Source organism: Protomyctophum parallelum, assembly GCF_964188405.1.
Source record: "Protomyctophum parallelum genome assembly, chromosome: 12".
Classification (NCBI taxonomy): Eukaryota; Metazoa; Chordata; class Actinopteri; order Myctophiformes; family Myctophidae; genus Protomyctophum; species Protomyctophum parallelum.
In genome coordinates this window covers 39,653,597-39,666,096 of record NC_139712.1, presented here as the reverse complement: position 1 = coordinate 39,666,096, position 12,500 = coordinate 39,653,597, and the positions used below count along the sequence as shown (strand labels likewise).

The 12,500-nt window shown below is 45.1% G+C and overlaps 1 protein-coding gene across 18 annotated transcripts in view; it reads left to right on the top strand.

Annotated features, from left to right (window-relative positions):
• eya1 (EYA transcriptional coactivator and phosphatase 1) overlaps window positions 1–5,760 on the top strand; it is an 80,666-nt gene extending 74,906 nt beyond the window's left edge. For all 18 annotated transcript variants that reach the window (XM_083778154.1, XM_083778148.1, XM_083778147.1 and 15 more), the window contains one exon: window positions 3,257–5,760. In XM_083778154.1, the coding sequence (XP_083634280.1) occupies window positions 3,257–3,337 (81 nt within the window). In that variant the 3' untranslated portion in view covers window positions 3,338–5,760. The remainder of the gene's footprint in view (window positions 1–3,256) is intronic.
• The last annotated feature ends 6,740 nt before the right edge of the window (window positions 5,761–12,500 follow it).

Here is a 12,500-nt window from a genome sequence, read left to right as displayed (position 1 = left end):
TAAAAATCAAACAGATTTGGTTTCTTCTCCAGGCGTAGTCCAATTGACAGTCAAATATCTGTTTCAGACTTTCAAATAAACAAGTATAGATTTTAAATAAAGTATGAAACAACAGAAGGTAATCATGCTGTATGTGTTTCAAGCAGTCCTTACCTGGGCGGCGGTGGCTCAGTGGTAGGATGGCCGGATGGTTAGTAGAGTTAGTGTCGAAGTGTCCTTGAGCAAGACACTGAATCCCGAATTGCTCCTGATGTGCTGGTTGGTGCCTTGCATGGTTTCCGCTGCATTGATGTATGAATGGGTGAATGTAATGCACAATCTATGTAAAGCGCCTTAGATAAAGGCGATATATAAATGCACCATTTACCATCAAATAACACATCCGGTCATACACTTGAAATTAAAACCCACATCATTGACACAATTCATGTCATTAAGGGAAACTGCTTTGTTTTGATAATAACCTTTTTGTAACAATTTTTGTTTTAATGACAGACATTAGCGCGTTAATTTTAACTGGACACTGGATTTTACGACAGTATTTACACTCTTTGAGTTAAATTTACAATTTAAACTTTCATCGTGTAAGGCAGGATGGAAGCACAGACCTTTGCTTGGTGTTTCAGTGAGGTCAGGAGTTCATTTTGAATGCTTTGAGAGAACACAAAACATACCTGCCATACCTTTGCAAAAAGGAAAGGAGTACTTTCACCCGTTTATCCCCTTATGGGCCGTCCCAGTACAAGGGAGAATGCTTGCAGTATGTAATCAGCCCTCCTCCTCCTGCAGCTCAGGTTTACAGAGCAGGGGAGGGGAGAGATGGCATAATTACATATTCCTGCCCGGTGCCCTGGGCCAGCGTGAATACTGTATGTGTAACGCTAGACAGGCCCTTTCAGGCATGTTCGAGGCAGGCTGTAAATAGAGCACGCATTGAAGTGGGCTTAAATCCTTGTTGATGAAATTAGAATATTTTTTTACAGCAGTGACGAGCTTGTTAGTGAGAGATGGGACGCAAAAAACGCTGAAAGGCAGAGATGACTTTTTGAGGGTCGACAGGGGAACTTGCAATCTCGATACTGGAGTCTGACACACACACACACACACACCTCCCCTTACCTTCTCAGAAGATTTATGTTACCTGTTGCCTCCTGCCAAATATTGTGTATTCAACCTTTCTGCCAAACTCTGGGTGTAAACCAAACACCGCGTGCAAAGCCACACGCAGCAAAAAAATATTCATTAGCTAATTAATCAGTGGTGTCTGAGCATATTTCATGGGCGGCTGGGGTGAACCGCGCTGTCAGGGCCAAGACGTGGAGTTTTCCCTTTGAAACGCCCGCCAGCAATCTCTCCACCTGTTTCTCGGTAAACACAGTGTAGAATACTGTAGATGCGCAGGTAAGAGATGAACCAAATAGCTCACTATTTTATTATGAAAGGTTAGCACTGCCTTTAACCACACGAACCCTAGCATCCCTATAGAGCGTCGCAGTCCCACCCCCTTTCAGAACGTGAAACGAGTGGCCCAGGAAATGAATCCCAATGCATTTTCCCCATAGGCTTTTCTTAAAGTATTTATTTAAAGACGGTTACGCCGCGGACAAAGCCAACTCGAATTGTGACAAATCATGACAATGAACACAATATTTTGGCCCGATCAAATCATTAGAAAGAAGAAAATAAAGGCAGGAGACAACACTATTTGTTTTGTTTTTCTTCTTATAAATTATTTGATCGGCCCAAAACATTGTGTTCATTGTCATGATTTGTCACAATCCGAGTTGGCTTTGTCCGCGGCGTAACTGTCTTTAAATAAATACTTTAAGAAAAGCCTATGGGGAAAATGCATTGGGATTCATTTCCTGGGCCACTCGTCGTTCTGAAAGGGGGTGGGACTGCGACGCTCTATTCTGGGCATGTTATAGTAGGCAAGCATTTGGTGAAAATTGCGCATCTACAAACCAGTTGTGAGCTTGTAGATCAGTCATTTTGGTGAAGAGATTTGGTGTGGAGGGGAAAAGGAGGGCGCCAAGGACAGACCCCTGTGGTCCAGAAAATATGTAGGCTTTAAGTGGTTAAAGGATCATGATGGTAGAAATATAAAATATGCTAATATTTTTGCTCACAGTCTGGACTTGCTGGAGTGTGACATTTGACGGGAGGATTTTGTTTAGTTTTGGGGTTTTCTTCCCCACCTGAGAGGTGCGAGGCCCATGACACGCCATGAGGTAAAAGGTTTCTGTGTCAACATCACACAGAGGACGTGAATGAACACACAAATTTCAGCTGTCAAGAGGCACGTATCAAAACGTGTGACACTGCAGGGAACTACAAAAACAACAACGAAAAAAAGTCCCCCCAGTCTCTCTGTCCTCCAGCCTTATCCAGAACACACACACACACACACACACACACACACAATAAAATAAAAAATAAATCCGCAATTCCTGAAACAATTCTGCCTCCAGTTCTTACCTCTGCCAGGGAGAGGAGACGAGAGAAGAGGCAGAGGTAGAGATAACATCTCTAGCTTTTAAACTTAAAAGCAAAGACAATTTACAAAACAAAAAGCAAAGAGCTTTTTAAGGGTCAGTGCAGGCTCTCCTAAGCGGAACATATGCCTGGGAGAGGCCATGCCTTTGATAAGGGGAGGGTAATGGTCTCCCCCCCCCCCCCCCCCCCCCCCCCCACACACACACACACACACACTGAGGGGCTGAGGACTCTCTACCTGACAAGCCCCTTTCATTCTCCACGACTCAGGTTTCTCTCCCTGCCTCTGCTTGGGAACAACAGCTCACGTCCCAAACAGTTCACTCAGAAGACTCAGGCTGCTTCAGGCCTCTTTCAGGGGATTGAACGAGGACAGCTATTTTGTTAGCTTTGCTGTGGGAGACGATTTGTTAGCCAGTTAGAACTGTATACTGTATACGTGCACTGTTTGGTGCAGTGGGAAATACTATTGTACAGTTACAGTATCTAGTATAGAGCTCTGGGGGGGGGACCAGTTCAACTGGGTTAGGATTGGGTTTAAGTCGGTTTTGCTATGTAAAAGGATAAAATGTACATGCAACATTTACTACATGTATTACATGGAAAATGTTATCTTCTAGTGTCAGCTAATTTCAAATAAAACTCATAAATATTCCCCCCCCCTTCTTTTTCCACAATTATAGTATTTGACTAATGACTATGATTATACTGCATCATGTTGACTTCATAGAGGTGCTAAGTCCTGTTCTCCTCCCTTTAGCACAACATGCCCTTCTGGAGGATCTCCAGCCATTCAGACCTCATGGCCCTGCACCATGCCCTAGACCTAGAGTACTTGTAGCACTGCACCACCACCACCTCCACCACACCACCACCACCCTGCTCTCCGCTCCGGCACACCCTGCAACCTCTAGCTCCATCCCACGCCCGCAGCAGACCCCTGTGTCAGCTCCTGTCTGGCTTCCACTACTACACAGGAAGAAAAGAAGAGAAGAATGGAGGAGGGGGGATGAGAGAGAGAGGGAGAGGGAGAGAGAGAGGCTGAGTGACACGGTCAACTTGCTGACACACGGTCACAATTCGTCTTAACCCTAAACTTTTTTTGTTTTTCTTTTTTTTTTCGTGGAAGCGAAGGAGAAGTAAATTTACGGCTCTGCAGCTGCCTGCCCTGGTTACTGTGAATTGGCTGCTTTCTGAAGCCATCAAAGTGTTTTACGGACCCCCCCCCCCACCCGCCCCCTTCTGTGCGCCCGGGACTTTTGTCAAGGTTCACACCTGTGAGGAGAGCGAAGCGACTGACAGCCTCGCCTCATCATCATCAGCCTTGCCTCGCAGTTCAGCTGCGCTAAACCTGCAGGGCCACAACTACTGGTGGTGACATTTCTCTGACTTCTTTCTCTCCTCTATCTCTTTCTCTTTCTCTCCCATTCTGAGTACCTTTCCTTTTTTCCTCCTCTGCTCGTTGTATTTGTGTTGCTTATCCCTGCTGCCTGTTTTTGGGTTGACGTCCCCTCTGTCGTGGGACAGACAGAAGGACAGAGGGGGACCGTTGATGTCCCCTCTGTCGTGGGACAGACAGAAGGACAGAGGGGGACCGTTGATGTCCCCTCTGTCGTGGGACAGACAGAAGGACTGAGGGGGACCGTTGTACCTTGTTATTTATGAACGGAGACTTTGCGAGTGGCGCGTTTCACAGAGAAGGTACCTCGCTGACGACAAAAAGACTTGTGCCTTTTTTTCCACGTTAACAAAAGTACTTTTGATTTCCACTGCGCAGAGAGGAAGACGTTTATGGAAGAAACAAGAAAAAAAAGGGGTTTTTTTTTCTAATAATTTAAGAAATTAAGAAACTTTATTTACAATGCTGAGACAATCGTGTACAGAGGATTTTTTTTTTGTGTGTGTAAATTTGTAATCACTGGACTATTCCTTCCTATATTAATTTAGGTACATGCTCTTGAAAGGTGGAAATGCTTTTTCATTGAAGTAAAAACGAGAGAGAGAGACAGAATAAGGCATCCCATAGCACACAAGTTTTGTTCAACAGCTGAAAGTGTTGACATGTTCAAGGTTTTGTTCATTAAAGGAACACATGTAGATAATGGGGAATTTTTGTGATAAATTGTTTTGTCAAGACCAATCGCATGGATGTCAAGTGTCAATGATCATTTCATTTTATTCACTGTTTCTCCTTCAGACTGTTCCTCACAGTAAAATAGATGATTTCACTCACCTTTACAGTATATAAAGCAGCGGGTCTCCTGCACTGCAACGTCTTGTTTAGGTTCATATTTCAAAGGGGAATAAGTGTTGGTTTTTGTTTTTACTTATTTGGAAAGGTAGCTCAGAACTTGTGTCCCTATGGCATTTCACCAGCTTGCAGCCCTAACCCCATGTATTTGGAAGCAAACATAATCGTTATACCATTATAACTTGATAAGGGTTTCTGACATGGCATTGAATTCACTTTCTCATGACTCCTTAGAGCCATTTTAACGACAATTTGGATAAATTTAGGAAGTTCAGTTTTCAAGAAGAAAAGAAAAAAACAAGCTTACATAGGTTTATTATCTTTTATACAAGCGCTATAATGAAACTCTTGTACAGCAAACATAATTTTGTATGAAGTAGTGTTTTTATTTTGACTTTGAAAAAATGTGTTCTTTGTCCCACTTTTAAATGAAAATGGCTCCAGTTGAAATGTGTGAAGCCCTTTCATAGTGCTTCTGGAACTGTGGATGGGGAAACCGTACTTAGCTCTTGAATACCGAGAGAAAGCCACTAACTTAATAGGGTTCGAGAAGACGACAGTACATGTGCTTTCGACTGTGAATTTTCTTAAACGGAAACCAAGCTCATTGTGTTTCTAACTTTTCCCTCCTCTGCACATGTTCACTGTTAGTCCTGTAGATGTCAATGTAGAATCCCTCTCTCCCCTGGCAGACGCCCTCTCACCACATTTTGTGATCTTGCTCTTCTCAAAACAACTTCTCTTCCCCCTTACTCTGGGGGGAGGGGTCTACATATTGCTGCTAGGTCAAGGTAATGGTAGGTAAATAGAGGAAATGTTTTATAGATTCATACAGCACGCTTTTTTATTATGTTGCAATCATAAATGCAAACTAGAAATACTTTACACTACATGGGCCTCATTGTGAAATGCAAAAAAAAGATTGTTGTGTCTGCAAAAGGTTGTGTACAGATGTTTTTGACATTATTATTTGATTGTGTTTAAATTAATAAAAATTGATTTGTGAACTGTTACATGCTGGTTTATGATGTTCTGTTGATTGAGATTGCCTTGCATAATGACTCGGACCATCTAATGATTATTCAAAATCCTATTTATCGTTATGTGGAGATAGAAACCCTGATAGCATTTCCATATGCGGTTTATGTCTAGTTAGTTATTTGTGGAAGAAAGATTAATGTGTGCTGAACACAAAAATATCTCTAATGTTACAGATTGATGTCTCTGTTTATGTATTAAAACCACACATTCTGAAACTGTACAAGCTGTCACTGTGGGGCAGAGATGTGGTGAGAATACACTACTTTAGTTAGAATAAATATAGTTATCGCTCCTGGTACGATCCTGGTTCCTCCCGTCATCGGGTTAAAGTGTCCTTGAGCAACACTCTGAACCTCAAGTTTCTCTATTGACGTTATACCAACCATCCATCTGGGCTATGGGACCGCTACCACGACTACACATCCCATAGCCTGCGAGGACCGTTCACAAAACCACTAATAAACAGATTAAATTTGGAAAAAGTTAAAGATTTGCTTCGTCATGCCCATGTGCAAGTTCAGATCGATTGGTCAACCCACTGTGGTGTGTGTGTGTGTGTGTGTGTGTGTGTGTGTGTGTGTGTGTGTGTGTGTGTGTGTGTGTGTGTGTGTGTGTGTGTGTGTGTGTGTGTGTGACCCATTTGGTCATCTGTCCAGGAGTGATGTGGACGTTACCAGCCACTAATCCTGTCCAGGAAGCGACCAGAAACTAGAGCTGGCATGAGTCTAGACCAGGGGGGCAGTCAGACAGATATTTTGTGAAGCCACAAGGGAATTGGGATTTCCTGAAAGTTCATATAATGGCCTGTTGTGGCGCTGTCATTGGACCCAGAAAAACCCATAGCCCCATAGAAGTCCATGTATTTGGGCCCAACTTCACCTAGACTGTATTACCTTAATAAACATGGTCATGAATACTTTCTGCTTCCAGTCACTAGTTTAAAGTCTAATTTCTAATGTCATAATATTCTTTTTGGAAAATTATGGTCCCATTTATTAAAAAAATTACCATAAAGTTGCGTATGTTCTGAGGGGCATGGCAACGTTACAGTCTATGATCGGGATTCCCCACCCACTCGAGTCAAAATAAAAACCAACAAGAAGAAGGGGGGAAGTCCCGCCTCGTTGTCTGGGCCAGCCAATGAGCCAGCTGGGCCCAAATGGATCTAGAAAGATGGCGATGTACAATTCAAGGACTGACAGGCTTCATTTTACGTTCATGTTAGAGCCGGGGAACGCTTTGTCCATATTTTTTACAGTCTATGGTCTAGACCAAACAACACCACACACACTTGCTGCTGTAAAATACTGGGCGGTACTTGTGTGCGATAATCACTATTCCTAAATATGCTTATATTGCAATCTCAACACAACAGACAACTTGATGGAATCTTTCTTTCATGATATGGTTTTAAATAAGCCAATGCCTTTTTATGATATGGTATATTTTCTGTTAACAGTGTCCTGTAGATATGATGACTTTTCATTCCTTTGAGACAATGCTCGGTTTTGTCTCTTGCAGTTAATGAAGCAAATTCCAGGCCGGAACAACACTTACAATAGCTCTTATTTTCTTAGTTGACATAGTCGATGTCCTCGGAGAATACTCTGACAGCATCAAACTACCTCAAGTGATTGTGAGCAGAGTTAGTTTAAATAACACATGAAAAATATTTATGAGGCTGATTTTATGAGGCGGTCAAAGCTAAGACAGTCCAGTGTGTAACACTAGCCCGGACAGGAGAGAAATGGGCCCAACGTCCAAAACCACGTAGGAGAATTAAGCATGTGTGGAATTTTATTTAGAGCCGCGCGGCCTATTTAATATCCAAATCAATTATGTTTTCAGATGGAGTCAGAGTGATGGCCAAGGAGAGATTTGTGTGTCTGCCAGGGCCTCTGGACAAAGCCATTGGGCTGCTACCACCGGAATGTAACAGCGCAATGACCTCTAATGTACTTTTCCCACATCCGAACAGCTGAAAGACTAAAGAGTGTCTGAGGTTCTGACTGGCTGTCTCTCCCCAGGAGGAGTGAACCCACTCCGAAGGCAGAGAATGGAGGTTTGTTCTCTTTGATAAGTTTTCCCTATGCTCTGAGACTTGGCATGAGTGTCCGACTTTGGGCTCAGACACGACCAGACCAGACCAGACCAGACCAGACGTATTCCTCAATCCTCAGTTTGTGAAAGAGAAAGTGGGTGTCAGGGCTTGTAGGCAAGCCACTCCATCTCTGACCGACTCCTGAGACAAGAAGGAAATGAAAATAAGAGCGAGATTCTGTCTGCTTTGCTTTGGCTTTAAACTGCACTGAGAGTCTCAGAGACGCACAAGTGAGCTGTTGTTCACCTGCCTCAAAAACATCTACTCGCACCTTTCAGTTTTTTTCACACTAGAAGCTAGATTTTCTGTTAACAGTGTCCTGTTTATCAATATGTTTTGTAGATACACTGGCTGGTCAGCAAGCATACAGTACATATTGTGTGACTGCCTTTGGGAGATGTAATCATTCCTGAGCTTTAATCAGAGCTTTACAGTGACTGTGTTGATTCCCTTGTGTCATGATCCCCTCTGAACTACCGCCACCTCCCCTAAAAATAAATGGGGACATTACCTAGCCCGGTCTCCTGTTGGGGCATTCCTCCCTGGGACGTCCCAGCAAAGCGCCCGCTCCCCATAAAAGTGTCCTGCGATAATAAACAATGCCACTGGTGATTTACGACCTTGCCCAGACAGTGATTTCATGCAGATTTACATAGAGGGGGCCTCTGACGGTGCATCACAATTGAACTAATATTGTATTACATACGTATCAAACTCCCCCCCCGCCCCCCCAAAAAAAACCTGATCTGCCACAGCTCTTTTTACGAGCAGGAAGCCTATTAATAGGCCTGTGTTCACTTCTAGATGCATGGCTAATGTGTCTCAAGTTAGGGGAATTTGTCTCTGTAGCGAGCAGATGTCCACAGATCGAGACAGTAGAGGAACATAAAGGGAGAACGAGACGCAAGGCAGGGGGAAGTTGCCCTCCGGCTCCGAGCTGAGCGGCGAGGACTCATTGCCCAAATCTCAGAGCCAGAACGAAACTTTGTAGGTTTATTACAGCCTGTCTGTCTTCTTCCTTATTCCTGGCTTTGATAATGCTGTTTGACTCGGGTCGGGATAGACAAACCCGCATTGTCAGTGATTGCAGCTCCTCCTTCTAGTGGTTTTTCTAAAAGACGAGGGAGTGCTTCTCTCCTCGGGTGAGTCAGGTCTGCCCTCCCCCCGCGTACTCATTTACCCCTGGCAGGGGAAGCGGGTGAACCGGAGAGCTTGTTGTCATGCTGTGGCGGGCGCTGATGCTAAACTGGGCCCTTTGTTTACCGTTTGTTTATTTCTCAGTTACTGGGATTTGACAGGCAGACGGGGAGGCAGGGACAGCTGAGCATCAGGAAACTGTGGATGCCGCGGACATCAGCCAGGAATCAGGGGTGGCACGTCAGAGTGGCAGAGTGACCTGAGCTATGTCTGTCCCACGTGTGCACAGCATCCCCCAGGTGGGGTGAGACTGTGGCTGTGTGAGACCATCACCTGTCGTTGCTGTACGTCAAATTTGTCCCAACAGGATTTGTCCTGAGCCGAGCCGTTTGGTTAATGCAGTAGTGTGTCGGGTGGGTGCAACTTAGTAAAGCTTACTGAGGGTTAGCATTTGCAACACGCACGCACGCATGCACGCACACTGTACACACTCACTCACTCCCTCAATCCCTCCCTCACTCACTCGCTCACTCACACATGTCGCACAAGCACACACAAGGGCAGAATTATCGGTTCCGCATAGCCTATGATTTAGACTCTCGTAAGACGTATGCCCGCCTTGTCTAGGTCTTGTGTTTCTATGTGTTATGTTCTTGTTCTACTTTTCATTGTTATTTTCTTTGATCATGTCTTCCCCAGCTGTATCTCATGTGTAATCAGCTCTCATGTGTATATTAGTCTTGTTCCCCGGTCGTTTGATTCATGTTAGTTTGGGATGTCTTCTCTGTTCACCTTTATTAAAACACACAATCATGTTTTTGACACCTTTCTGGCTGTCCTGCATGCATTTGGAACACCAGTACTTGAAAGTATTGACAAACTTCTTGGGCCACGGTGGCGCAGTCGGTAGCGCTGTTGGCTCACAGCTAGACGGTCCCGGGTTCGAATACATTCATTTAGGGGGTCTTTCACATGAAGTCGTTTGAGAACCACTGCTCTAAAACAACATTAGACAATAACGTTTGACTGACCTGCCTTAGTTGCTTATTTTGGGCTTGTTTTCGTAGACCTGTCCACGTGTTTCTATCGCAAAATCTGGCAACACTGATCCCAAGTTCACAATGACTGAGTCACGAACTGAAACTGAGCAGCAACGGCCATAGCCAACACATCCATGGTGCCTCTGACTGCCTCCATATTCCATCCCAACCACTAACGCTCCACCTGCATCTGTGGTCACAAACACACACACACACACACACACACACACACACACACACACACACACGCTCATATTTACTGGGCCCACCGCACCACTTCATCCAAAGGTGAGTGGCAGAGATTTATATGGCAAGGCTGAGACCTTGTTTTGCACGAGTGTGTGTGTGTGTGTGTGTGTGTGTGTGTGCGCATGTTTGTGTGCGCATGTTTGTGTGTGCATGCAAATGTGTGTGCGCATGTGTGACAGCCGCCCGCAAGCATGACTTAGCCTTACCTTGCTTTGAGTCGTGAGCTATTGGGTCCCAACGGGTTCATTTGACTGCTGTGGCCCCTTCAGACCTCCCGGCATGCGCACGTGTGAGTGTCCACATATATGCTTGTGTGTGTGTGTGTGTGTGTGTGTGTGTGTGTGTGTGTGTGTGTGTGTGTGTGTGTGTGTGTGTACGTGTACATGTCGGTATGCATGCACACATGTTTGCGTGCATGCACACATGTTTGCGTGCGTGCGTGCGTGTGTGTGTGTGTGTGTGTGTGTGTGCGTAAGGACCAAGGACCTCCCTCTCTGGTGTTAATTGGGCCAGCTCTCTCCCGTTAGGTCTCGGACTGGGGCCAAGCTGCCTCTCTGCTGGCACCACAAGGAGCCCCTCGGCCAGTTTATTAAACTCAATGTCGTCCGGTTAATAAAACAGCCCCGCGTCCCACCTTGGCTTGTTTTCCTTCGATAAGTCATGGGTTAGTATTTTTTTCCCATTTCTCTCGTCTCCAATTTTTTGTAGAAATGTCAGAACTGTGTGTCGTTGGTGGGCTATACGTTTTCTAGCTAAAGAAAAACATACTTTTTTCCCCTGCTGGCCGCCCGCCGGTCCATGAAAGTTTTCTACAGTACTTTGTTCTTGTCCTGAAATATACTCCAGAGGAGATTAATCTTTCTTTTTTTCTTCTCAAAATAACTTTGAAGCAATTTCAAGTTTGCAAGAAAGATTCCATTTAATGGCCTAAAAGTAAAAGACCACCTACAGTACAGTATCCAGCTCTAAAATATACCCACCGTTGACAATTTGCAAACTGAACCTGTAAGAGCTGAAAATGAAAGATGATGAGGAAAGCCTGAATACAATCATCAACAACACACATGTATGGGGGCACGGTGGCACAGTTGGTAATGCTGTCGCCTCACAGCTAGAAGGTCCTGGGTTCGATTCCCGCGGGTGACGCTGTGGGCGCTGTGGGCGTGCTCCCTCCTCCACGTCATCAGTGCCCATACCCGAGGTGGGGTTGGCGAAAGGGCCCCTCTGTGTGGAGTTTGCATGCTCTCCATGTGTCCCCTGGGGTAGGTACCCTCACATGCAGTAATCCTGATCTCTAAACTACCACCTGCCTGATGGAGGGGAAAGGAACTGGTCGGAATAACGTGTTCCTTCCATGCGCTACGTCCAGCCAGGGAAATTCCCCCCTGTCAGGTGAAAAGAAGCAGCTTGGATTCCTCATGCATAGAAGGAGGCATGAGGTCAGTCCGCCCCCCCCCCCCCCCCCCCCCCCCCCCCCTCCCCCCAGGCTGGCAGAGGAAGCGCAGCGCCTGGGATTACACTAGAAAAAACTGGGTTGCAAAATCGTGGGAAAATATTATAATAAAAAAAACAACAACACACATTTATGAGGGCAGAAAACATACATTGTTCTCTTCTCTTTTTTTAACCATTTTTGCCATTCAAGAGGATTCAGTTGACCCGTTTTTTCTCACTTTAGGGAAAATATGGGTGGGGCAAAGTTAAGGAGAAACTCTCTCCTTGCCCTTAACGAGTACTGTTGAGTTTACCCTCAACTGTGTAAAATAAGTGCAAAACTGTGGTCATCGTGATACCAATTGTGGCACTGGGCAGCTCGCAGTCGTCAATGTGCTTTAGGTAAGGTGTTGCTGTATAAAAGAGAACAACTGAGAGAATTATGAGCAGACCCCATCTGTTAGTCTTGATTGACCAGGCAATCAATTGATTGGTCAGTCACTCCAGGTATACAAACAGACACTCATTAGAGTATTAGACACATACAACTTAGCAAATTGAGAATAGGGTTGTTTTCGCGCCTCTCTCTCTCTCTCTCTCTCTCTCTCTCTCTCTGGGTCTCTCCTATGGTCTCTCTGTCTCTCCACCACGCAACCCTGCCCTGGTAGGAATGTTAATGTCCTGTTCCAGTTGGCTGAAATGGCTCCTTTGCTCTCCCAGTGTCTGGGGGGAGGGGGGGGGGCAGTGATGA